Source organism: Cinclus cinclus, chromosome 3 (genome assembly GCF_963662255.1).
Source record: "Cinclus cinclus chromosome 3, bCinCin1.1, whole genome shotgun sequence".
In the NCBI taxonomy this organism is placed as follows: Eukaryota; Metazoa; Chordata; class Aves; order Passeriformes; family Cinclidae; genus Cinclus; species Cinclus cinclus.
The window spans coordinates 63,526,404-63,554,260 of record NC_085048.1 but is presented as its reverse complement, the minus strand read 5'-3'; the positions used below and the strand labels follow the sequence as shown (position 1 = coordinate 63,554,260).

The window sequence follows — 27,857 nt, the reverse complement described above, 5'->3', positions numbered from 1 at the left end:
GGCTTTGGTGGATACTTCATGACTTAAACTCCATTTGCTCTCCATGAAATGTTTAGTTCAGTATCTTATTCTTCTTCAAGCAAAAGGAAGGTGTGTCTCCAGTGCATTCATTTTAAATAATAATTTATGAACTCTAGGAGATATGCAGAAACCAGACTTGTGAAATGTACTGTTTTGGACACAGAAGTCTGTCTGCCTTACAGCATCTGCACATGTGTTTTTAATATCTGTAAGACAGAACAAACAGTGAGGAGGCAAGCTACTGCAAAAGCAGACAAATTGAGAAGAAACTTTTGTTTCCATCTCCTTCCTTTTGTTCTTGCTTTGTGCTGCTGTTGTAATAAGAATGGGTCAGCTATGTGGACGATGCATGCAACTCCTGCGAGACTTCGTAGGCTTTGTTCAGAGGATGTCCTCTGACTTGGTGCAAGGCATCAAGGAATGCTTAACTCTGATAATCAAGTGCTCCTGCTTAAAACAAAACAGCTCTAAAAACAGACAGCTGTACAAGCCCATCCTACAGCCTCATGAGAGAGTGACAGCACAGGAGTTTCTGCAGCATATTGAAACAGGTAAGAGGACTTGTCTTTGTCTAAAGGGCTGTGAAAGAGCAAGGGGGTTAATTTTGTGGGTTGAAAGCAGATGCTAGCTGATCTGCTCTGACATGCCATTGAGCAGCTTGGTGATGATGGGGAAAGGCCAGAGCTACAGAGCATTTTCTTTGCGTACAGGACACCAAGGGCTCAAGTAGTGCAACAGTTGGATCTAGGTAGAAATGGTCAATCACTTTCTTGCTCTGCCACCATTGTTAATATATAATCTATGTAAATGTGTTTCATAAAAGTAAGTCCTTCTAGAAATTAAAGCTACTTTTTTGAAATCAGTCAAAAGGAACTGACAAAATTGACATAGGCTTTGCTAAGACTGAATGCTACATGAGTGCTGAGCTGTGAGTGGGCAGATCAGTGTGATGTGCACCTCTGTGTTGGCTGAATACTTGGACTTATGCTAGAAATGTCTGGGCTATACATGGGGAAGATCAACGTCACCCTGGGACAACAGTCATTGAGCTCTCAGGATTCTAAGGAACTGTGTTTTTGTGCAAAAGTTTTAGCCATCAGGCTTAATCACAATCATGGGATTCTGCTTGAATCAAAATAGATCCATAACTCTGCATCTATCCCCTTTGCTTTACAGTTATCTGCCTAATTTCCCCTGTTTTACTTTTTTGTGATGTCCTCTTTGCCCTGTCCCAGGATACAATATCAATAGGAAAACTTGGTTTTTTTTATTTCACTTCTGCGGTCATCTTGAATGAGTGTATTTTGTTGGTTGTCCAATCTAAAAACAGTCCTTATCTCAAGATAAGGGGCCATTGTTTGTTCAGTTTTGCTTTGTCTCACAGCTAATTTAGTATACTTTAAGTTTAGCAGCTTTAGGCTAAAACTACTACACAAAATTGCATAGTCTCCTTTCATTTGTGTAAAGGGTGTGGAACTACTATTTCTTTACTTGCCTTTCTGGGAACATGAAGGGGGAGGGGAACCAGGAGAGACATTTTTCCTTGGTGTGACATGATTAATGCTGTTTGAAATTATTTGTCATGGAACAACCTTTGGAATTATTGCTGTGACTCTGGTTGTTGGAAACGTGTGAATTAGCCTCGCCTGGTATTAGCTGGTGTCATTATCCAGTGAATGTGGTAGGTCCTGTGCTGCTAATAAGGTTCATTGATTGTTGCATCTTTAGCATTGGTTTAAATCCTGATGTTTGTATCCCGAATAGGGACAGGTCTTTCAGCTTGTTATACAGTGGATATCTTCCAGGCTGAACTTTTTCTTCCAAAGGCTAGCATGCTCCTGACTCTATAGGCGACTGTCTTGACAGTATCCCTGCACAGCTGATGAATGAGATGTAATGAAGGGGAGGCCAGAATGACCCCTTGTAGCAGCTACTGGTGCTCCCTGAAGACTTCATGTGTGTTTTCTTAAGAGATCCTTTCTTCCCTGAGATCGCTCTTCAAAAGTCAGCTCTATCTTGGATCCGTGAGAGTTGGGGTACAACAGCAGGAAGCCTAGAGCTTCTCTGACAGCAGTACACAGATGACAATGAGGGTTTTCAGGGAGGTCCCACTGTCCACAAAAGGACACATACACCACCCAGAAAACAGAACCAAGGTTAATTCTCTGAGTGTCCAAATCTTACTGCCTAGACAAATGGAGGCAGGGAAGCCTCACAAAGAAAACCAAGACACATCCCTCTTACTTTAACACTTACCTGTGTATTTTATTCCAAGAGGGAACAAGCCTATCCTCAGTTTTGAACAAAATATAATAAGCAAAAAGACAGTGTTTGGACAATTTGGGTGCAAGGAGAAACCTCATGGTTGATCATCATACTCATCTGTTAGCCAGAGCAGCAAATTTTGATATTTTAAGCATGTGAAGATTTTGAATGGTTTCAGCTTTATCACTCTCCCAAAGAAAACCACAAATATCTGGAGGAATCAGATAGATTCAGTTTCAGATAGTTAAAGGAATAGAATTAAACCACATGAAGAGATTTTTGTGGTTTTTTTCTCTTAAACCTTGCACATACAGGAAAGTCCTTCCCTTTGTGTGTACCACTAATTATTTAAAAAAATCCATCTTTATATGAAGCAGTTCTGTGAAGCTCTCTTACCTAATCCTGAGGATAGGAGTTTGCTAGTCTTGACATGTCAGCAGTTTCCAATGGCTTGAGATATTGGCTGTGTTTTGCACTGAGGCATGAAAGCTCATGTCCCTCATATCCTTCACATTTCTTTGTTCCATGGAAGGTAAAGTAGCTAGACATTTTTCATAGAAGTATTTCAATCATTAATGCACAGATTTAAGCTATTGCCTGAAAATATATCTTATAATTGTGTGTTCCACCAGTTGATCAATCATAACTTGATCAATCATAATGATTGATCATTATCATGAACAATCAGTTGATCAATCATAATCATATATTTTTAACTCTGTTCATTGGTTAAATGTCCCTTTCATTTTCCTCTCTGCTTCTCCATTCTACATATTATATTATACAGTGACTTACAGAAGTCATGCATGACTCCTATTGCTTGATGACTGTTCTTGAACATCTGGTTTATTCATAGGCGAGCTATCATACTCAAGAACAGGTAGTCTCATGTTAGAAATCTAACCCTGATGTAAGTCTGTTTGCAGTCCATGCTGCTATTCCTTTTAATCCTGTCTTTCAATACCCAATACAGGAAACACAGTGATGTTCAGATGTGGTCAGTTAGAAATGTATACTCTTTCTATACTTAGAAATGTATATAGAAATACAAAATATATTAGAAATATATACTCTTACTCAACTAAGAGCACCATGTTCAGTATTTTAACAAAGATTCAGAAAAAGATAAAGATTTTTGTGGAGAACAAGAACACCTGTGTTTATATTAGATAGCATAAAAGTGTCTAAGGGTTACAATTTACCTTGTTTCCAATCACTAGCCTTGTGAGCTTTACAAAAGGCATTGCCAAGGACAGGTTATTCTCAGTTCTTCTATTGCTTCTGCACATGGAAACATGAATAAAGATAGATGGGCTCTATGGAGTTGTTACCATACAAAAATCCTTATGTGTTTGGTTGGCTGTAAATTTTAATTTATTTTTGTAAACTGACATTTTAAGATGTAATTGACCCTGTGCTGTCATTTTACATCTTTAGATTTTGAAATGTCTCCTCTTGGAAAGGACCCTCTGGAAGCCTTGAGGACCTTATCCTTTTCAGAAAACCCAGGTTTACAGCAGTCAGCTGCCCTCTATTACTTGCATATGAGTCAGCACAGTAAGTTATCTCAGTAAGCATTACAAAATTTTTGTGTAATCATAAATAAAAATATTATTTGAAACTGTGAAACTCCTTTTGATTCATTAAGCAAGTTTTTTAAGCATTCATTTGATTCATTAAGCATTTTTTTTTGTTTTTTTTTGCTTTCATGCTATGTTGTATGCCAAAGAAGATGGAAAACTGTTGTTACCATGTAGGCAGAGTCAGTTCTTGGTTTTGCTCTAAGGAGATACCTCTCATGATTGTAAAATACTGTTATTTATGAAATTGTTATACTTCTGTTATAATTCTGAAACTCAGCAGAACCCAAAGTATTTAGAGGTAGTGTATACTGAATCTCCTGAAAGCTACACAGTCAAAATATGGTGAAAGAAAATGGACATAGCGACTAGTTAAGATTTTATTTTATATACAAAAGAGGACAAAGCTCCAGAAGCCAGATTGTAGTGAAAATTTATCAAGGAAACATTCTTCTTTCTTCCAGCTATTCTGTGAGATAACTTGGCTCTTGAGGTAGTTGGCTAATGGTTAGGAGTCAGCCTAGATATCCCAAATAAAATACAGCAAGAGTTTGGATTCTACAAAAAGGTAAAAATACTAGCAATAAGCAGGCTGCAATTTATTTATATATTTGTTTATTTAGATTTTACTTCAAAGAGAATATTCTGTCACTTGGATGATTTATCCTACGTATTTTTTGCTGGATAAAAAGTGCAGGTAGCCACAATGCAAAGACCTGCTGTGAGGCAGAATGACTTGTTTGGTAGCAAGGCACACAACTTCCCTTCCCATGATGTTTTTGAAGTACTTGCTTATTCAAAACCTCTTCAGCAAACTTGCCCTGTTTGCTAGTAGCAGTGGAATTTTAATGAAGGTGAATACCACTCAGCCTGTCTATGGGAGCACCTGACACTTAAGTCCATCAAGGGAAAAATGTGACAGTGGTGAACAATACGACTCATGAATATTTCCTCTCATTCTTGCAGTGAACATCCCCCTGCCTGTGGAGCATCTGGAACCCATCTATGCCTTATTAAGTTCTGCTGACCTGGAGGTGCAGCAGATGTCTTCTTTGTCCCTTGTCAACTTCTTGCTGGAAGGAAATAGTGAGTAATTAATGACACATCTCTCTTCAGGTGAAGAAGTATCTCTTCAGCCAGACTCAGACAGAAGGAGGGCATTTCTACACAAACCTAGATTCCTTTTTCTTGTGTTCCTGATAGAACAAGTGTGAGTCTTATTCTGACTGCAAGATACGTAGCTTCTGGTGGCACCAAGATACATCAGATCCCTCCAGCTATATAATGTGACAAGAATTCTTGGATCTGTATGCAAAGGCTGATAAGTTATTCCCAGGCCAGTGTGGAAATTCTGTTATCATTCTTGGATCTACAGACATTTTTCCTTTCAAACAACAGATACAGCTCATAGAAATAAACTCTTATTTATGAGACAATGCTCATTTTCTGGTTATTTATGAACTGGACCTTAGTCTTAAATTGCTTCCAGAGAAAAAAAAAGATGTTTAAATGCTGTAATTCACTTGCTTCTGTAATTAAAGGGAAAAAAAAATTTGAGATAGAATCTGGGAGATGCAAAAGAAACACTTCCCAATAAAGTTCATGTTGATAGACAGGGCATGAACATGCCACACCTCATCAACGGAGTCTTTGTTGAATCTACTACTGCACTCCTGGGCACCTGGGCCACAAGAAGTATTTCATCTTCCAGTCCTGTAATAGCAGAAGACAGGGTCAGTCTTCAGTGAAGCTGGCCTTTTTCTTTGCTTTCTCTTTTAAGGATTTTGCTGCAAATAATATTTAAAAATAATATAATATAATATAATATAATATAATATAATATAATATAATATAATATAATATAATATAATATAATATAATATAATATAATATAATATTTAAAGGGTAGACCTCAGAAGAAAAATAAGAGGAGGGGTGTTGCTGGTTAAATTGTGAACCTATTGGAAAGCTGCAGTTGCTCTTGCCAAAATTAACCTGATTTGGGACCTTCTGGCCTAAAACCTCCAAACATATGTTGCACTCTTTCATGCACCTGAAGGGGAATTAAGCAAACCCAACTCTAGGGACTGTGAGTGGCCTTCAGGCTGTTTCCATCTTCGGTCTATTTTGTATAATCATAATGTAGATCTCCAAAGCAATCAATGGATGATGTATTCTTTCCACAAAAATCACTAATTGCTTACTTTTTTATTTGTCCATTTTTTTTCTTTAATTTTTGAATAGTTGACAAAGAATTAGTTGTCCAAATGGGTTTACTTGAGCCAATTCTGGATCTGCTTGAGTCAGAGGACCCTACTGTCCAGTGTAATTCCTGTGCCTGCATCATGACTTTGGCTGTTTCAGGTGAGTGTTCTCTTTGCCTTTATCCTGTGCTGTGAATTCATTCAACTCTTCCATCATATTTTAAGCTGTAACATGCTATTTGCAATTGGTTTAAGAGTCATAAGATGTTTTGAAGGCAAGTTCTGATATTCCCACATCATTAATTCAACCTCCTGACATTCCAGTTATTTTTTTCTCAGTGTTTCTGACCTTTGCGCTCTTATGATTACAAACCTTTTTCTGATTTTCATCCTAAATGTATTAATGGCCAGCTTATCTTAATTAATGTCTACATTGGCTTTTGCTTCAGGAGTTCTGTCTCTCTGATGTCTATGCTGATGGGGTTCCTTCATTTTACTAGACTGAAAAAGCCAAAGTCTTTTAAGACTCCGCTTGTAAGTGAGACTCTCCATTCATCTTCAGAGTCCTTCCGGGTATAAATGATATGTTCCAGGAACGCAGCATTTGCATGTGCCACATCATGGTACCACAGGCCTCAAGCATTGTTACAGTGCCAAGATATAGATAAATGCTGCAGGAATTCCATTTTGGATTCATCTCTTCTGAAAGAGAACTCACCAGAAATATGCAATATCTCAGCTGGGATCTCACCTGTGCCTTTTATTGTGGAACGTAGGGAAATTTTTTTTGTAGGGAAGTTTTGTGGTACATCTCATGGTAACACTTGCAGGTTTGGTGGTTGTGCCATGGTGATGTTGTCATCTTAGAGCTGACTTAATCACTTAGTCTAACTCCTCCTTTACTGCTGTTTCCAGCTGACACCAAATAATCAAGGCTTTACTACATTCCAAGTGCACATCCCTGCATTTTGTAAAATTTTGTGCAATTTTGTCCATTGCTTCAGTCTTCTTGTCTTGTTATTTGTAAAATATTCTGGTCCTCCACTGCACTGACAGTTCTATATTCACATCTTTGTTTTAGTTCTCTGGTTCAAAGCAAGTACAGACTAGCCCTCATGGAATTCCATTTGTAGCCTCTTCCCAGGTTCTCATTCCCATTCAGCAAACCTTGCTCCTAGTTTGCTTTCAGTCAGCTTTTATCCATCGTGTACTACTTGCATTTGCCACCAACTTCTGCTTAACAATGCATATTTCATATAATGATATTAATATTTTCCTGGTATCCAGACAGGTTAATTCAGCCACAGTTACCGACAGGTTATCGTGTTAGTCTCTCTTATTCTACCCTGTGCAAACTCATAGTTCTCCAGTACAAATTGTGTACAAGTCTGTAGAAAACCCTTTGATAAGATTTATTTCCCTTATTGTAGCCTTTATTCTACCAGCTTTCCTCTCCAGCATGGGAAGTTGCATGTCCCAGAAGGCTGAGGGAAGCATGATGAAAGTGTTAATTTCTCATTTAAGTATTTATGTTGCAAAGGAGGAGTGGATAAGCAGGATCCAACCACATGAAAGTGCTGATTTTGCATTTTATCCCACCTTTTTGTTTTATTTTCAGGTTTTTAAACAGATTTCCCTTAGGAGCTTATTTTTAAGCATTGTATATCACTGTCAGGTTAAGCATTCTACATAGTACATTACTTTGTGTAGAATGCAAAATGCCTCATTTAAATGTCTTAATTAGGCATGGCATTACTAAACTTTTAGGTACTTGGCACTAGAAGGACTTCCTTCATGTATGTTCAGTGAAGTTAATTCCTTTAAGATTTACAGAGAGGTGTCCCTTCACCTGTTTTAAACAGTCCGTGGAGAAAGTGATTTGTTTGGGCACCTAAGGATGTTACTTAGTCCTGAAGACACTCTTCCCCTTCTAGATGCCTGACATGGAATATAGGGAACCCTCTGCTACTCCATATCTAGGGTATGTTCATTCCCTGTGGTCTTCTAATACCTTTTCACGCTCCCTTAAGTGCCAATGTCCTTTTGAGCACAAGTACTCCAAATTAAGCACTCAATTAGCTTTCAAAGCTGAGCAGGGAGGTAGGCATTACTGCATAGGCTGGGTTGCTGCCTGGAATTTGATCAGTGTTGAGAATCTCTGTCCTAGTTTAACTAGGATTTAAATGGGCTGGATCCATTTATTTGTTTTTCAGACTACATTTAGATACCACAGCAAAGAGACTAAAGCAAGAGGCAATTCTCCAGAGTTTATTTTAATTTTAACTCTCAGACTCTGATATTTTAAGTGTCTGCTTGAGAAAAGTGTCCTGTTCAGTCAGTTGTATCCTTCAATAAGGCCATTTATGGAAAACAGATAAATATGGAAGCACAACCACAATCAAATTAGGAAGATCCTTAGATGGCTTTAAGGTGACTAAAATTCTGCATCTAAGAATGGTCTTCATTCTGTTGCAACAACAAGCATGCAAGACTATGTACAGAGTGAAACTGTTTAGCAGTGTTACTGCAGGTCATGTGTAAACTGGGTTGTCTCCCTGCTGCAATAGGGAGCTCAAAATAAGAGAGCAAACGAACCCGTTCAGATGAAAAATATTTGAAAGTTAGTTTGTTCCAACACCAGCATTTGTCCACACAGCAAAATGACACATGCATAGTTGCAATTATCTGCAGCATTTCAACCAGTGAGTGAAAGTAATCAGTTCTGGGATAAGAACTGAGAGTACTTCAGAACAGAACTAAATGTTCACATCTTTGGGGCTTAGGGCAACCTGAACATCTGCTTTAAGCTAAAACAAGGAGGATGCACTGAGTGTAAAGCACATTCAGAGTTGTTCTGATGGGAATTTTTAAGCACACAAGTGTCAGAGAGTGGAAGGAGAATTTGTAAATTAGTGAGTTATTCAAACACAGCTTGAGTAGATGTTGTTGATTTCCCCACTTTAAAGAAACATCTCAAACACATTATTTCCTTCTAAAAGCATTCCAAGGGGCATCAGTGGTTAGAGTGGCATCAGTGGAGGGACTGGATTTTTTAAGATAAACATGTGGTCCAGAGAGAAAAACATGATCTAGCTTGCCATATCTCTAACAGAGATGGAAATACAGTTACATATCTTGGTGAGATAGATTTCCCCATCCAGTCTGTCATTGTTAACTGGCAAAACAAGTGTTCAGGGACAATATCTGATAGAATAAGGAATTCGCCCAAGTTTTGTCCAAGTGTTTGTAATCTCTTCTCAAATGTAAGGTTCTTTTCCACATTCACAAACATTCATGGAATGCATTGTGTACAAGAATAAGGGAAGCAGTGATATCTAAATTCTTTCTTAATGTTTTTACCTCTCTTCACTTATTCAGTTGACTAGTTTGCATCACACCAGTTGATGCCATACAAAAGACTTTCTGCTTATACTGAGGGAAACAAAAGAACGGTATATAGGCAGATTAGATTAGAGAAAGGGCATGTCTGCGAAGGAGAGCAGAATATTTCACCAAAATAATATTTTCCCACATGGAAAAGCTATTTTTAAATAGATTACTATTCCGAGAACAATTAATTTTATCCATTTTTTTCCAGAATAAAAGTTATTTACTTGAGTATATACTCATAGGAAGACAGACAATTACTTGCCCCAGAATATTAAACTGATACTGTCTGAACTATTCTTGAATAAATAGCCTGGCTAATCTGTGTATGTCAAGTCCCCACTAGATAGGCTCTAGGTATAAAACTTTGTTCTCATAATTCTCTAAGTTAGTTAGCCCTTGAAGACTTGATCTCATCCAAATAACTTTTATTTTTTTTCTCTGTCTGCTTCATGTTTCTATCAGCAAAATTCCACAGACTGGTCATCATTTAAACTGTGTATAAATATTGTCAATTTTACATAATTATGTGTTATAGTTTTTCTTTTTTTTCACCAGTTTTTCATCCAAGAGACTTAAGGAATTCTGTAGATCTTTTTTTGTGTTCTCCTTGTACTCCAGGTTGTTTAATACAACTGTACAACTTAATTCATTGCCCTGCAAAGAGTCACCACCACTTCAAAGAAGCATCATCTTTTCAAATTCCAATGTTTAAATCAAATTCGGTCTTTAGAAACCTCTGCACTATTTGTAGCTGTCAAGTGAGTAACATGGGGACGTTCCAAGAGAGAAATTGCCCCTGAATATACCCTACTAAATTAATTAAACCTTACCTGCAGTTAAAGATGTAGTTTTTGGTTAACACACTGTGAATAGGTTGATCAGACTTACCAAGACTATGAAGCAAGTACAGCACTTTGTTAACCTGTTTAAAGTATCTTAGGGATATTTTAATTATCCTAGTCACAAACCAAAAGCATTGAACCAGCTGTGATTTATGGCTAATCCAGAAGTCACGAGTTGGTTTCCTTCCTGTTAAGATCTCAGAATTTTTAAGTTTCCTTTGAGCATGTAGAGAAATCAGAGAAGGGAACATTGAAGTTCTGCTAGTTGTCCTGCTTGTGGCTCACAGTAAGATGGCAGTAAGTATTTCTTTCTTTCTCTGATTCTTTTGTCCAGAGTCCAACCGAGAGGCTATTGGTGCTGCTAGAGGAGTTACACCCCTACTGTCTCTTGCCAAGTCCTATGATCCCAGAGTCCAACAAAATGCAGTTGGTGCTATTCTGAACCTCACACAATCAGGTACTTTTGGACGAATGGTTTACCTAAGTTGCCAAAAGAAAACTCATTGTTAGAAAACTAATCTTAAAGGTTAAGGGAAGAATAAAAGCATATCTGAGCAACAAGTGATTTCCTCTGCATATGGCATTCATGTTGGTACCACAGGTTGATGATATAAGTTTAGCTGATACAGGCCCTTTTTTGCTTAGTAGCAAAACAGAAAAGCTTGATTTTCAAATCCAAGGGTCTACTGTATGAATATTTAAACAATCAGTCAAAGAAACAGAAAAAAACACAGCCATTTGTTAAAGAAATAATCTGGCCTAAAAAGTTAGCAGGACATTTGGTGTGTTTTAAAGCAATCTCAAGAGCTTATCCAACATAGCCGAGCTTTAGGAGCTTTTTGCTGGTTCTGACTAACTCACTGCTGGAATATGCAAAGTATAACTATCACAGATCAGACATTAAAGGCTCCTGGAATATCTGCCAACATCTTTACAAAAAACAGTTCTTGGTCCTCTGCAATTATACGTAGACTACCATAATTAACTCTGAACATAACCAGCATTAAATCTCACCTACCAAGATGATACCATTATTCTACAGAGCTAAACAATAAAGTCAAGAGTAACATCTCTGAACTGTGTTGTGGAAGGAAACAGTTGGCAAGAACTTACACAGTTGGCTATTACATTTCTGGTAATATTCCGAGTATTTAAAATAATTTGGTTTTAAAACACAGAAATCATTGTGAAGATCTTACCTGAGGCTTTTCAGGTTCTCCAGCAATTCAGATTCTCAGAGCAGTTTTTAGCATAAAACCATCAAAAGCTTAATCAGACAGCCTAGTCATCTTTTTGTTAAAATACCTGATACTGTTGCATTACACAAGCTCTAAATTGTATATACTCTAATCACACTGACTAGCATATATTTGGACAACATCAGCACTCTTTAGAGCCCAAGAACTGTGCACGTCCCTTTTGAATGGTGCCTCCAGATGAGAGGGAGGGAAGGAGGAAGACAGTTTTACGTTGTTTTTTTCTTTTTTAATGGCAGAGAAAATCCAACAAGTCCTATGCAAGGAAGGAGCCCTACCAGTTCTTGCCTTGCTGCTGGAATCTCCTGACTCAGAAGTCCAGGTATAACTAAAATAGATCAGATTTTAAAACAGTAGCATAGTGATTGTAAGGAGAGCACAAACCACAGTATGCAGAAATGAAAAGGGGGAGAGGAAGAAAGGTTTCTCCAATGAAGTGCAGCAACATGGGAGAGTATCTTGGTGAAACTCAGCTCAGTCAGACAGTGTGTACTAAAAGACTCAATTTGTCTCACCCCACAGGAGAAAGTTTATGATGCAAAACTTTTTCTGCCAGCACTCATTAATGCATGTGCAGGGTTGTTATGTGGCTACCTTCTTGTGTCTTTCAGATCAGACAAGATGCAGATAGGTCTCTTCCTCTGGGTTTTGTTGTTTTGGTGGGGTTTTTTTGCATCCTAACTTTGATCTTCTGCTCTAAGCAATGTTACTAAGTACTCTGAGAAGATATAACTTGCAAAGATCTTTTTCTTGTTGTTGTAAATATCTGTAAAACATCCTATTTTATGCCTGTCGCAGACACCTCTTTGTGATTCTGCACACTCAGCAGAGAGCTCATCTTAGTGAAAAAGTATGCTGATAAATAAACTATGAATCAGATTTGTAAGCCTACACTCTGCTAGTTTGTTCATTCAGTCCTTTGAGTAGTACAGAATTGTTTGCTCCATCAGTTTAATTATCTCTACTCAGATTTTTTTAAATGCCTGAAGAGATGGACCCTCTGGAATTGCTTTCTGCAGACTGTTTCAGTATTTTTAGATTTCTCTGAGAGATTGATCTTAAAATTCCATCTCTGCAGCTCAACCTGTTTCTTCTAATTATACCTCCCTAGTAACAGATACTTTTATATGTGCAATCCTCCCTAGCGTTAATGGTTAGATCCTTTGGAAATGATCTCTTGACATGCTAGGGCAATAGCTACATCCAGCTTGAGTAAATCAATGTAAACATATAGTACAGTAGATGCAGATAACTAACTTAGATGCCAGCAGCAATGTCATTGCAGTAGCAGAGCACATTCCCAAACAGCCAGTGTCCTACTGAGTGTACAACACGCACTGGCAGGATTGCTGTAGCAGCTATAGCACGTTGTGTCAACCCCATAAACACTCTTAAGGTGAAAAAGCATTTTATTTTCATTGGTTTTAAAGCTGAGCATTTCTCCAATTTATTTGAATTATTTTCAATGTGTCACCAATCTGACCTCTCTCTCTTCAATTTTTCTTGGTTCTTTGCAGTATTACAGCTGTGCTGCCCTGAGTAATGTGGCAGCCAATGTTCAGCACCACAGAGCCTTGCTGAGACCCAGTGACAGAGTCCTTCTGCGGACATTGATCTCTCTTCTGTCCTCTTCTGTGGACAAGGTAAAGCTGTAGCTTTCCCTTTATGCAAAGACTTAGCATCTGAGTAGAGCTATAAACTTGGACTTCCAGTTTTGGCCTCACATCATTCTGTTCATCTACTGTACAGGTACCTATGCAGCATCTTTCCCATGAGAAAAGACACCTATAATAGAAGATACATGGGTTCTACAAGGTCAATGTATGAAGAAAGCAAAGGGAAATTATTAAAGTTGTTCTACAGCCCTGGACAGTTCCTTTAGACTAGGATAGCCTGTATGCTATTAACTTGAAACATCATGTGAGAAGTGCCCTGTCCAGGGTCTGTCTTTGATCGTTGTGTCTGTGACAGAAGTTGTCTGACACATCTGTTGTGATACTTTTTTTTCTTTTTGGTACCTGTAATTTTTACTGTATGGCTTCGAGGAATAACATCTTGAAAATTTTGCTTTGTCGGAAGCCATATCAAAGAAACTTCAAAAAACCTCAGTTCAGGGTGGAACTTGAAATTCTGTGTAGAAGGGAGGTGAAACAAAGACAAAGCAAGTGGGACAATTTCTTTCCCTTCATTTTCCTATAACTTATCAGACATTCTAAAATAAAGCCAACATCTGAACCCCATTCTTCATCAACAGTAGGATGACTGATACTAGGAGGTTGAAAAAAATTCATCAAAACTTGGGAAAAAAAATGTGCCAAAATTTATTCTTGAATGTAATGTAATAGCTTGCTAGTGTTGTCATGTTTATTTTGTGTGCAATAGGCAAGAATATGCATTACTGAAACTGCTCTTTTTCCTCCTCTCTCTCATTTTAATTTTTTTTTCCTCTTTGGCACAAGCAGGTTTCAAGCCAGGCATGTGTTTGCTTAAGAAATTTGGCTACCAGTGGTAAGCAAAGTCTTGGAGATAAACCACAGTATTTCTTTCTCTCACTGCCTTTCAGAGTGAGCACAGTGGGCTAGGGACCTTTCCTATTAAAAGCAAAGAGAAATTTTCTGCATTTTAAATGGATGTTGAGGGAAGAGGAAGGTGCAGTGCATATCCTAACTAAATCTGTCTTAGAGCTCCCAGGTAGCAAGGGGAGTATTGGGAGAAAGTGAGAAAGGCAGCAGAGGTGTCCTTATGCACAGAATCTTAGTGAGTTGCTAAGCTTTCCTCCTCTCCATGCTTCCTAAGCATTAAACCCAGTTAGGACAGAATGTCTCCTGAAATTGCTTATTGAGGGGGGACCTGTCTTCTCCAAGGCATGATTCTGTCTATCATTAAATGTAATTTTCTCCCATGCATTTATCATCCTCTTAATCCCTGTCCTATTAAGTGTCCAAGACTAATTTCTATGATATGTTCAGGAGATGGTGGCAGAGGACTGGCACACTGAATGCTAAAGTCACAGACTCCAGGGTAGAGTTATTCATCTAGAAAATATAGAGGTGCTTAATTTTCAAGCAGTCACAATTATAGAGGAGCTGAGAGTGAAGGAAGTGCTGTGCCACTCCTTGACATGTTTGAAAGACTCTGTCTGCTTGACCTTTTAGATGTGCTTCTCTATCTGCTGGCTGCTCTGGCATTGCCTTTTAGTGCACTTATTGAGATTGCAGGGGCAGGGGGGGTGTAAAAACTCAGTGGGATGGCTGGGCTGTCTCCTGGCTAATCATAACTCTGTGAGATAGGTGGTGCTTGGGAGGTCTTTCTGTTTGTGCAGAAGAAGCTGCTACCCTCTTACCTGGCCTTATGCCAGTGATGGAGTCAGAAAATTCCCCTCACTCTTTCTTTTTTTAGGTTCAGACACACACTGAGGGTGCCCAAACCTACATTCTTCCATCAAGCTTGTATTAATCCCTCAGCAAATGGAGGCAGAACAAATGAGGGTTTATTTTTATAACTGAACATCTGGCATTGCCCCATCCCATGGAGATGGGGAGATCCCCTCTAATTTGACCACTGATGCAACAATCAACTGTTAAAAAGAGTCAGAGCCTGAATTACTCCCTGCAGTGCTCTGAACCCCCCTGACCTCCTTTCTTCTCCCACACCAGCAGACATCCAGGCTGAGATGGTTGCTGAGAATGCCCTGCCCAAGCTGTGCTCTCTCCTGGCCTCTGGCAGCGAGGACGTGCGCCGTGCCTCCATTGCTCTGCTCTGGATACTCTCCCAGCACCCACCCAACCAGGTATGGCAGGTCTTTTCCCAAAAAACAGAGGGGAATGAGTAGTTCTGGCCACCACCTGGGGTAACACTCGGTTACAGCAAAACTGCCTATGAAATGTATTTTGAGAATGACCAAGAAACTCTGGAAGACTTCCCAACCCTTCTCTCTCTTACCCAAAAAAAACAAGGCTTAGTGTACTGCATCTTCACTGTCACTAACTACCTGAGGTGCCATTTGTTGTGCTGAGGGGGATCCAAAGGAGAGACCAGTGAGAGAGTAGAGGGGTAGATGGTGTCAGAGTCGATGGATATGTGGATACTGCCTTGCACTCCCTGCAGTCTCCTCAGTCCCCAGACCATAGGTCTCCAGATTGGTGTGCGGGAGGAGGACATCCACAGCACCATGAGAGACTGCCACCATGAGGGCAACTAAGGAAGTTTTTTCTTGGCTACGGAGCTTCCCCCCCCTACACTGATAAGCTGACAAACTAATTTAGAGCATGCATTTAAAGTGCGTAAGTGCAGAACAAAGGGCAAATATACATTACTTCCCTGCATGGACAGCTTGGTTCAAAAGTTCATTTGTAATATATTGACATATTTTGAACTAGGATCAAAACAAAGAGGGGGACTAACAGAATTTGAAATCCTGTCTACCTTTAGTTAATGCATTAGGACTTTTACTAGGACTGTGTATCCTCATGTCCTAAGTTATAGAATGATTCTATTTGTTCAGGGTAAACACCACCATTAATAGTGCAACACTAGCAAATACATGAAGAAATCTGACTACGATTAAATTACAGCAAATACTGTCAGGTTACTTTTGTTTTTACATAAACTTTTCTTTACAGTAATTAAAGACATCCTTAAGAGCACAGAAAGGTTTTTTGTAAGTGTTTTAAGTTAACAACAGCATTTGAGAGTAGTCAGAGGCTGGGTACATAGAGCGAAAATATGTGAGAACCTTTCCTGCCTCATTGCTTCAAGCAGTAGTCTGACAGGGTCTGAATAGCTTCAGGTGGCCTTAGGTGCCTGAAATACACTCAGCCTGATTGGAAATTTACTCTGGGTTTGGAAAGCTTGGTGTGTTACAGTTCAGTTGTCTGTACACAAACCAAAATTGCACCTCCCCTACCTCTGGGATGTGATGGAGAAAATGGGTGAGCTCGATGCCTGGGAAGCAGCAGCTAGAGCACAGAGCTATTCAAGGCACAGTGGCTGCATGAGCACAGAACATCCTCATTGCTTGTCAAACTGTCTCATACAATCAAAACACAATTTGCACTCAACAAGCTTACAATTGAAATGCATTAAGTTAGTTGAAGGCCATTTGTACAGTAAATATGTTATTCAGTATGAGACATTATGCCGGAATGTGGTCCTCACTCAGTTTTGTTTTTCTTGACTCCAAACGTTTACATTTTTGGTTCTCCCAGCAAAGAGTACCCACAAATCCTTTTTTCCCTGGTCCTAAAATTCATCTTTACCAGTGTTTCAAACCCCTGGCCGCAAGGAGATGTAGTCAGCATTAGCGGGAATGGGAACTCAGCCTTGGTATACCAGTGGTGAAACAGGCCATCCTCCATGAGGGAAAAAGGGTCAGTAGCAAGAGGCTGCAAAGCAAAGCATCTCACTTTATTCTCCAGTGAGAAGTATCTACATCTCTAAATTTGTTTTAGTGAGCAAACATGGCTGTCCCTGACTACTGAGTGTTGCTGCTTTGTGCAAGGAAGCCTTGGGCACTCTGAGAAGAGGCTGACCTCTTCGTATTCATATCCTACCTCCCATCTCCATGCCTTTTCTGGCCTGTTTTTCAAGTCTTTTCAATGTTTCTTTCTCTAACTCAGGCTGAATTCTCCGTGACTGAAAAAGGGACTTCTCCATGGGAACAACTGTTGGAAAACAAACCACTGAACAAAGCTAACCTTTACAACCAAGTCAAGTGATGCTTGAATTATTACAAATACTACCCAGGATACAATGGGGCAGAATCCATCTGCCCTTTTGTTACCATGAAGCAAACCCCCAGGAATGCTTCACAGGCGCTCCTTGCCCTGCTTCAGCCCCTTTTTGCAATCTCCTGGTCAAGCTGTTGACAGGGATTCCCAGCAAGAGCTGGAAAACTTCCCTCTTGCAGAGGGAATTTTATTCAGTTTTCCCAAGGACAGTCCAACCCTGAAATACTAAAGAATCAGGCTTTGTGAGAAAAAGAGTCTTTTAAGTCAAATTCCTTTGAGCAAAAGACTTGGAAGTCAGGATCTGTCTATTCCAGATGGTGCCACTGACTCTCCACTTCAGGTACAAAATAACTTTGCCATACCATCTTGCTAACTGGTAAATGACATATTGTTTACCTTGTCAAGAAATCCTTGTGTAAGGAGCATGAGTGCAGTATTGCAGCTGTAAGCACACTTGCTGCTGGAATGCTTTTCCTTGCCTTTACTTTTATTTTTTAAATATTCTAGTCTTAGGAGAAGTTAGTTCAATATCCATCTGAATCACTCAATCTATTTTTACTCACAGTTTTCTTGTGATTCTCTTGCACTGTGCAGGACTGAGCCAGAAAAAAAAATCTGGATCTCAGCCATATTCCAGCCAAAAATAGAAGTTCAGCAAAATTCAAGTATTGTCACTTGCAAATGTAGGTCCTAAATAAACAAAAGATCTTGGCAGGGAAGTCATTATATATTAGAAAGTTCCTTTATAAGCCATAGAAAATTTCCTCCTCTCAGGCTGTAGCAAATCAAAAACGAGTGTTGTAGTTGATGGGATTACATAGAGAAGAGGACATTCAGCCCAAAAGCATGGGAAAGAGTAATCAATGGTAATGTAATTGGATTATCTAAAACTATATTCTTTCTTCCTTTAAAGAGAAGAAAAAATAATGCTAAGGAAAATTTACTGTCATGTCTGCATATAGGATTCTTTAAATGCCCTGTGTTTAGGCACAGAACTGCCCTTTCCACTTATTTTCCTGCTTTATTTTAGGATTGCTGGTTGTGATAGCACTTAAAATGAGCTAAGTGAAGATGCCAGCTGGTATTAAAAGAAAATAGGATACACTTATGCAATTTTACCTAAGCAAAAGAAAGATTAAAGTTAAGCTAACTTTTAGAGACATCTGCCTTTCAACACTGCTTTAGTGAACCTGGTATTTCATAGATTTCAGAATTATGTGATTTTTCATAGCTGTGTGTAGGACCAACTATTTGTTTTGTATTGAACTCCCTTGCTAATGTATCTTGATTTCCAAGTAGTACAAATAATGTAGTTCATTTTGAATAAACAGAAGAACTGCATTAAAAACTCCTAAATTCCTAAGGGAAGGAGACTGAAAGAAAAAGCACTCCCAAGAGGAAATCTTTTGCTTTTAACTGTAGACCTAACACAAACTCTCTTCAAGTCAGGTTTCTTACACACAGCAGTGCCTCCTTAATCCATATTGTTAACTACCTGTGCAGTAATCCAGACTCAGATGTGGTACTACAGGACAAGAGTAATGTCTTCAAACTGAAAGAAAGCAGGTTTAGATTTGACATTAGGAAAAAAATTCCTTACTGTGAAGGTGGTGAGGCACTGGAACATGTTGCCCAGAGAATTTGTGGATGCCCCATCCCTGGAAGTGTTTAAGGCCGAGTTGGATGGGGTTCTGAGCAACCTGGCCTAGTGGAAGGTGTTCCTGCCCATGGGCAAGGGATTTGGAATTCGATGATCTTTAAGGCCCCTTCCAACCCAGGCCATTCTGTGAGTCAATTAGTATTAATGGTAACTGGAGGAGGACTACATTCAGAGAGATATACCCAGCAAAGCACCTCTAAAATATCACCAGACAGCAGAGAAATGTGTGTAAAGAAGATGTTGTTCAGGACATGTTTACTAAAGAGGTGCCTGATCACAGACTGATCTAAACATACCATCCATTATTGTAGCCAGGTAAATTGCTGAGGTACTCAAGGACACACTGCTGCTCCTACTTCACCATGTACTTCTGCCTTTCACACTGATCCTGACCACCTCTTCTTCCAGTCAGGATCACATCTTTCCCTGACTAGCAGTGACCCTAGTGAGCTATTTGATGGAAACAACAATAAACAACACGACCTTGAAGACTCCAGCTTTCCATAGCAAGGGCTCAATAGTCAGTGCCAATCAGACCATACTTGAGAGAAGCAGCACTGGACCCAGCCACATCCTTGGTTTAAATAAGCAAACTCTTCTTGCAGAGCTAAGTTGGATTTCTCCATAGCTCACTACAAAGTCGCGTTGTGTTGTCCATATTGGATGTAACTGAGATACTGGTTGCTCTTCTCAGGACACTCTGGCATGTGCTGAGCTACTGCGGAGCCTGGGGACATTACTGGCAGCACATAAAACAGACCCTGTGATTGTTGGACATACTGCTTGCATCATCAAAAATCTGAGCCTTTCAAAAAACAGACAGGTAGGTACCCAGTGTTTGTCACTGAGCTATACCCTGTGAGATTGCCATTGTGTTTATGTCAAATCAGCATTTAAAAGAATAATTAATTCTGTGGGTAATTAAACATATGTCAAATTGCTATATATTTTACACAAAATTGCATGTATGAATAAAAGGACCTTAATTAAAGGTAATTTTAGAAATATCTAATTTTTGCTATGAGTGATGTGGTTACCTAATTTGACTGCATCATAGGTATAAAAAGTTCTAGAAAGGACATTTCATACTCATTAAAGGAAACATTCAGGAAAGTCTGAGGTCAGTTATGAACTGAATCTTTATTTCCTGGGTCTCATGCTTTAGCTGCCATTCATTGTGAAATAGAATTCCAGCTATTGATGTACACTTTGCCTTTTTGGCAAGATACTGGCTATGCCAAAATGCTACAAAGATCTCTCTTGCTGACTCTGCTTCGAAATCCATATGCACAGATGCACTTCCTTTCTCCTTGCCTTTTAGAGTACCCTGACAAACAGTACCACCAGCAGCAATCAATATTGAGGAAAAAAGCCGACCAAATCCTCATTTCTGCTTTGGCCCACTTTCCAGTACACACTTTTCAAGATTCAGTTCCTTTTTTCCCTCTTTGTTCATGATCCAATTACTACTAGTTCCAGAGATTTAAACCAGCCAGAAGGAAAAGTATAGTTTTTTTCACTAAGATAAGAATTATATAAATTTCTAATAGCTGTGGCAGCAAGTTTTGCAGGAAACTAGATTCCCTTAAACTCAAAAGCCCACACTAGGAATAAAAATGGATCATCCATTCAAAGTTTGAAAAATACAGTCTTTTTTTGAATTACTTAAATTCTCTGACTTTATCTTCCTATCTGCTGAAGCTGCTTCACCTTCATAATGCTTTAAAATATAGAGAGTATCAAGCACTCACTGCCTAAATGAATACAGAGGCATGAGTGGGAGTGCCAGGTTTCCAGGGTCAATTCTAAGGAATGCTCCCTAAAACACATAAGAGTCCTTGGCACAAGAGGAAAAAGACAGTGCTGTTTTTATGCCAGCAGGACACAAACAGAGTGTGGGAGCTTGAAAAGCAGCAGTCTCAAATCCACCTTGAACCTCTAAGCAGAAAGTTAAAAAACTGTAGCATAAAATGAGTTATCAGAAAAAGATATGCCCTTTTGTTGACAGACACCTGAGCTCACTTAGAGGGCCATGAGCAGCTTCCATTGTTAGGGCCTACCAGAGAGCTGATGACTTCACGATTCAACTTCACTAGCAACCAGTTACCTCCTGCTGACTCATTCAGAACTCATTTCTTGGTCTCATTTTTTGCTTTTAATCCAGGTCAGCACAGGCTAAGTCTCCTATCTGTTTTCAACTCAGTCTATAAAACTCAAAAAACTCAGTACAGGTGATCTCTGAAAAATCCAAGGTGTTTTCACCTGGTCATGGTAGATCTGGGAGGAGACATTTCCATTATTGATGGTTTTGCCCTCAGTACTGTAGAAGTACTTCTGAAGCCCCCAGACACGACTAAACCATAATGGAAGTGCTAAACATGAATCTCTCTCTTGTGGCAGAGAATCACAGAGAGCTGCTGTGTCGAAGGTCTCCTCCAGACCATGCTTTTGACTGACGCTCAGGAAGACTCCCTTCGTTACGTGACATCCTGCCTTGCTGAGCTAGCAAAGCAAGGTATGGCAGTGACCTTCCATGAATGGCTGAATCAGAGAAGTGCACATGTCCTTTATTAATTCTAATAGGAGATGGAGCATAGCTGGACATACAACCTGTCTTTCCTTTTAAATTCATTGTTTAGTTGCAAGTGTCAAGAACAAAATCCAATTCACTGGCAGGATACATGGGCTCCATTGTCTGCACTTTTGTTCAACTGCTTAAAATATTTTATTTTTTTTTTTTTGTGCTAAACTTTACTGCTGTATGCAGCTTGTCTACTTCTATTTGTAACCTTTCCCAGTTTCTCAGGCTGAAATAATTTTATCATTGCAGAAACTGATATTAAAAAAAAGACTAAAATATGAAGTAGGTCTTTGTCTTGAAATTTTTTGCACATGGATTTTATCAGAAATGCCAAATTGGTGCTCGTGAAAGGTACAGTACTCTTTACAGCAGAAAGGACGAGTGTTATGTTTCCCAATTTTCCCTGTAAATGTCCCAGCATTGGATACTGTCTGTCAAAGGAGTAATCTCTTCTATCTGGTGTAATGGCCATGCAGCTGGCAACATGTCACTTCTAATTTTGCAAGCTGAGCACAGTAGCTGCTGGACAGACTGAGCCCAATAGGCCAAGAGTGGATCTGGCACATGAAGTGATTAATTTTTGCAGAATAAAAAGCCAATGAAATATGAACCAAATCCATGGGCTTACCTTACTGAGAACATAACCTCAGAACATTACCCTTTTTTACAACCTAAACATACTTATTAACCAAGTTCAGCACTTATTTTGCTTCTCCAGTTGCATGAAGGATTCACTATTTCAGCAGTTTCTGGCAGACCTCTGATCTTCATTTCTTTGACACTGGAATTCCTACTTAGACAGTGGTCTCTTACCCTTCTGCCTTCCAGAAGAAGCCATGTTGCACATGGTCCAGTGGATGGATGAACCTTTGACAAAGTGCTTGGTGAGACTGGCTGGCCAACTGGAATATCCTGAACCATCCTTTCATGCTGCCTTCATCATCCAGCACATGACTGGTCATGGTAACTCACATGGGATTAACTGTGCTTTGAAAGAGACTTATGGCTGTCTGGAGTGAAATTAGCCTTTTCCCAAAAGACTGTCAGGCAGTGAACAACCTTAAATATTCCTCTATCACACCCCCGTTTGGTCTCTACAAATTTTTTAGAGTACAAGTGCCTATAGTCACCTTTGAAATAAAACAGTCCTTGAGTGCATGAGAAAGTCCAGGGGTGAAAGTGGACCATAGATAAAGGTCTGATTCACATGTTTGTTGCCTTCTTCAAGAACTGCCATTCTGCAGGGCTGTTCTGTAGCCATTTCTGAGGTCCTTGCAAGTAACTTCAGTAGGAAGGTGGGAGAACATTAAGATAGTCCTCACCATGGGAAAGATGAGAATGTGTTTCAGACAAGGATCACTTCAGACAAGGTTACATCTTTCTGTTTGACCTTCTTTCTCAGTATGCAAAATGTAATGGAATCCCCCACAGACAGCAGAGGTTGTGTTCCAAAATTTTAGATTAACTCTGCTCCCTGATCAGCAAGAGAAAACCTCAGCCAAATCCTGCTGGATATAATTCTGGACTAAATTAGCAGAAGCAGTGAAGTGGCTTTTAAGAATGTAGACAAATTTTTTAAAGTTTCAATGAGAGATACTAAAAAAGCATTATTTTAACCTGTAGAAAACAAATAGCTTTATACTTAATATACTTGTTCCATGCAGCTGAAAGCCTTTAAGACATGCAAGAAAAGGGTGTTCTGCTGATACATGCCACGTTCACTGTATAGGTATGGTTAGATTTTAGACGTTAGACTTAAGAATAAATGAAATCTGCAGTAAGTCCCCAGTAAGGGAAAATGCAAATCTGTTCCATTTCTAGCATTGAGGATTTGCAACAGAGCGGACTGTCAGGTCATGAACAGAATCCAAAAGCATAATCATCTCATGGGTAGCTTCACCTACCAGACCAACCAGCCTGTGAACCAGCAGGCCTCTTGCACAGGGATCAGATTCCCAGCACAGCAGCCCACTCATCTTTTTATTTACCTGAAGTATCAGCAGTAGTATCAGAAGCTGTAGTACAGGGAAGTCCCTTGCCAGTCTTTGCAGTAATGTTAGTTTTAGCTGGAGGTGGATGAGTCATTATTGAGCTTATAAATGTTGTTACAAAAATCAGTTTTCAAAGTGTTTGAAGGCTTGTATTGATCTCCTGTGGTTCTCCCATTTATACAGAAAAAATGATGCTTTTGTGGAAGCAGTACATTGGAGAGATTCAAGCCTACCTCAAGAATTTTCTTACCCACCAAGAGGTCCGTTTTCAGCAGCTGGGCATCTCCACATTCTGCAGACTACGAGCAGGTACGTCCTTCCTGCCCATCAGCAGCCAACAAGCACTGCTTATTAACAGAGATCACAGAATCATTAGGGTTGGAAAGGACCTCTAAGATCTTCAAGTCCAAACACTGACAGTGCAAACTTCTCTGGGGACTAGTTCTGCTCACTTAAGAAAAGAGAATAATCTCAAGGGTAGCTGTTACCTCATCTGTTTTAAAGCAGCTCATTAAGAGTATGTCCTGATAAAGGCAGGAGGATTTTGTTTACTTGCTTTAAAATTAAAAACTTTCTGAACAGCAGGGAAGTGGGACTTCAGGAACAGATGCTTTTACCCTATATAAGAAATTTTTGGGCACTAGATAAAACCTAAAAGTTTTTCAAATGTGATTTTAGTTTATTTTGATAAAGTAAGCAAATAGGAAATTCCATGTTTAACTCATATTAAAGCTGGGAAGTCTCACATCTTCATACTGAAAAGTCTATTTCTTCATATTTTTTTCTGGTGTGGCTAGTCTTCTTGTCTTTGGATAAAAGTTGAGTACTTATGAGAGTTGTAATGTGGTAATAATTGTATATAGCACATATCTTCACAGATGTAGAGCCAGAGCCAAAACCCTGCTATATCTAGATAGGCAGCTGCTGCATAAGGCTGAACTTGGCAACTGAGATTTATACATCTGGATCAGGAGAATTTAGCAGCAATCTTGAATGGTTGTAGAGATGAAAACTGAATTTCTATCTGCTTTGTGTGGTATTTGTTTGCCTTACCTGTAATAAGAACCTCCAACCAATGTGTCTAACTTGAAAAATAAGTTTTCATGCATCTGCATTAGAACATAGGGAAAAACAGCAGGTTGCCTAACACCTATTATTTCTCTTCAGATCCAGACTTTTCATTAGCATTCAGAAAAAGCCAAATGGCCAAACTCCTTGAGCGAGTCCATCAACAAACAGAAGAAACTCAAGAGCTCCTTAGGGCAGCTATGTCCCATGAAGACAGTTAATATTTAAGCCAAATGGCTTATGAAAACATACTAGATCCAAGGGCCTGAACTTTCCAAGGAAACAACTCTTTTCTTTAGTTCCTGTAATTTTCCTGCTAGTTGCAGCTTCATCATACAAGAGAGAAGTCCTGATAACAAGAACTGGAGCAGGTCAAAACACAATTTCTTGGACTCTTTGGCTGGCTGATTAAGTGTGCTTGAGGACATGGCTACATGTTGAAAAACACCCGCTATGCTTGGTTAACCTTCCATGGTTTGTTTTTGGTTTCCTCACCCCCCTTCAGAAAAACCAGTACTGCATTAATGAGGCATGCAAGAGGCTGATTGCACTGATGAGGTATCTTTCAGGTATGCAGGGGACTCTGCATTCATCTTTATTCTGTGTCTGTTCCATGTCCTGTATTTCAGAGCACACTCCAAGGACTTTGGAAAATAATTGAATCAACCCATGCTATAAAGGTAGAAAACTACGAACAGGCGAACAGGTTACTACTGTAAGTAACTGCTGAGGGACAATTCAGAAAGTGCAAGGAATTCGTAAGAAACAAGAATGGGTGAAGCCTTATGGCTGATCTTTGTCCACACTATAGGCACTGTTCTTCAGCAGAGGAGAAAAGGCATGTTAAGGCAAGGAAATGTTGAACAGAGCAAGTACAGAACACAGCAGGAACCGTGAATGATTTGGGTGAGAAGTGGTTAAGTACAGAACTGTGTTCTGCAAATGTTAAATTATTTCCAAAGCTACTTGCAACAAGGGAAGAGTGAAAATATTTGGCAAAATTAGGAATATTTGTTATATTTTGATATTGATACTTAATTTTAAAATGAGTTAAAGAACAATAAAAAGGTAGTAATGTGTTTAAATTCAACTCATTTTCTTACATATCTTCTTCCCATAAGCAGGCAGATGTTCAGCCATCTCCAGGAAAGCTGGGTTCCATCATGTGTAATGGTTACTTGGGAAGACACACTGTAACTCCAAACATTCCCCCTTTCCTCTTCCTTCCCCCAGCTTTATGTACCTAGCATGACAATGGAAGGTGTGGAACATCCCTATGGTCAGCTGGGATCACCTGTCCCAGCTGTCCTCTCCCAACTTCTTATGCAACCCTTGGCAGGTAGAGTGGTGTGAGAGGGACAATCTGTGCAAGTGCTGCTGAGCAGTAACTAAAACATCCCTGTGTTACCAACCTTGTGTTCAGCACAAACCCAAACACAGCCCCCTTCGAGCCACTATGAAGAAAATTAACTCTACCCCAGCAAAAGCAGCACACTGTCTTTTGAGGTGCTTCTGACCGTCTCATAACTCTTGTGTGACCATAGAGCTTTAGAGCTGATACTGGTTACAGACATGGAATAAAAGTGAGATTGAACACTTTAAAAAAGTTATTCTGTCAGTTAAAAGCTCAGCGTTCCATTTTATTGTGGCACAAATCTCTGAGCTTAATTTTGGTGCTTGGGGGAGGCATTTTTGATAATGATTTCTTTTAATATCAGCAAGTTCTTTCCGATGGTACTGTTGGGGAAAAAAACAAAACAAAACTACACCCCCCCTACAAAAAAAAAAAAAAAAAGAAACAAACACATAAAAACAACCTAAACCACACTCAATGCAGTAAAAAGGCCTATTAAAGTGCAGGGTAGACAGAAACTTTGGATAAAGCAAATATGACATTTTTAATACTCATTTGTGACAGGAATCTTGTTTTGAAATCTCATGTGACAAACCATTTGCTCAGCTTTGGGCAGGTGCACTTCCTAAAACTGGCTGAATGACACACCTGGGAACAAAAAAATCTTAAATTGCAAACCACCACGGTGGGTGATGATAGATCGGTTTCCAAAAATAAACAGTGCAATATTAAGTTATGGTATTAGAATGTGTCCCTTATCTATATTCTTAGCTATTTAATATCAATCAGTATTTCAAGGTCTTAGCAAGAAAAAAAATAACAAAGCATTCTTCATCAGGAATGAGGAGATAAAATACATGAAGCAGGCAGAGCTAATGGTGAGCAATGCAGCAGTTGTGATGTACTGAAATAACTCACGCAGCATCGTCCCTGTGAGCACTGATGTTGCACTGTGGAGACAGGAGCATGGAGCAGAGCCTTCCCCAAGCACACAGCTCTCTGCTGGGAAGGCTTCTGCTCCCAGCCCTCAGAACAGCTGTCTACACCTGCTACTTCTACCTCACAGAGTAGTTTCACCTTGCCCCTCATGGTACAAACAACACAACCAGTTGCAATAGCAGGCAGAGGAGCTGGCCTTCCTCCCATGCCGTATTTTATTGTCAAGAACAACGCTCAACAGAAGAGAAACTATTTTCCCTGCATTAAAAGAGGCTTAAGCAAAAGATTTAAAAATTCAATATTAAATCCTTTTCTTTAAAAAAAAAATCATACACCTACTTCTACTCAATTCTCTTGGTTTTATTTTGTATGTCAGGCCCCTGAAACAAGAAATTCTTGCTCTCATTTGAAGCAAACCTGAACTGACTGTAACGACAAACTGTTTTAATCCAGCCCTATTAAAAAAAAAAAAAGGCAAAAACCAAAGTACAACGTGAGAAATAAAACTGACCCATTTTTCCACAAACAGTGAAGCAAGTCTGCTGAAGTATCCCAAAAAACAGACCAGCATAATTTATAACCAATCCTAAATAGCTCAAGATCAACACAATTTAAACCTGATCCTAAATGAATCCCAAGGCTTAAAAATGAAGCTAAATAACTGCCTATTTCATTGCTCTCTTTCTTGTTGCAAATGACTCTGTACTGAATTTTTAGCAAAGAAATTAGAGAAAACCTGAAGCAAAGTTTTAAGCAGATCATGAGTAGCAAGAAGAATTTTCCATCAGAGATTGACTCTTGCCTCAATTATGCAAGAAAATGAAAATATAAGTAGAAATAAATATTTCAAACAAGTTTTATTTGGTACTTACATGCTATATATATAGTTTTAAAGAAAAACTACATATTTTGGACACTTCAAAATATTGTGGTTATATACATGGAAAACTAAAGAAAGCAAGAAAGGAAGCCAATTC

At 39.2% G+C, this 27,857-nt stretch overlaps 2 protein-coding genes across 2 annotated transcripts in view; one reads left to right on the top strand and one right to left on the bottom strand.

Moving 5' to 3' along the window:
• The first annotated feature begins 340 nt into the window (after positions 1 to 340).
• On the top strand, positions 341 to 24,808 carry LOC134041882 (uncharacterized). The gene is made up of 14 exons (XM_062488923.1): positions 341 to 572; positions 3,724 to 3,843; positions 4,833 to 4,952; positions 6,111 to 6,230; positions 10,637 to 10,759; positions 11,798 to 11,880; positions 13,076 to 13,201; positions 14,021 to 14,066; positions 15,215 to 15,348; positions 19,642 to 19,770; positions 21,348 to 21,462; positions 22,357 to 22,491; positions 23,703 to 23,828; positions 24,687 to 24,808. Exons 1-14 carry the CDS (start codon positions 347 to 349, stop codon positions 24,806 to 24,808), a joined length of 1,725 nt encoding a protein of 574 aa, XP_062344907.1. The 5' UTR covers positions 341 to 346.
• A 2,516-nt stretch (positions 24,809 to 27,324) lies between these two features.
• The window catches only part of MAP7 (microtubule associated protein 7), a 98,245-nt gene continuing 97,712 nt past the window's right edge, over positions 27,325 to 27,857 (bottom strand). The window contains exon 20 of the mRNA XM_062489000.1: positions 27,325 to 27,335. Within this exon, the coding sequence (XP_062344984.1) occupies positions 27,325 to 27,335 (11 nt within the window). The remainder of the gene's footprint in view (positions 27,336 to 27,857) is intronic.

Excerpts from the sequence above, each read along its gene's own strand:
- LOC134041882 (XM_062488923.1), top strand. The coding sequence starts at position 347 with ATGGGTCAGCTATGTGGACGATGCATGCAACTCCTGCGAGACTTCGTA. Across the intron at positions 13,202-14,020 it reads TGTCCTCTTCTGTGGACAAG|GTTTCAAGCCAGGCATGTGT; the intron begins GTAAAGCTGTAG and ends TGGCACAAGCAG. Across the intron at positions 23,829-24,686 it reads ATTCTGCAGACTACGAGCAG|ATCCAGACTTTTCATTAGCA; the intron begins GTACGTCCTTCC and ends ATTTCTCTTCAG.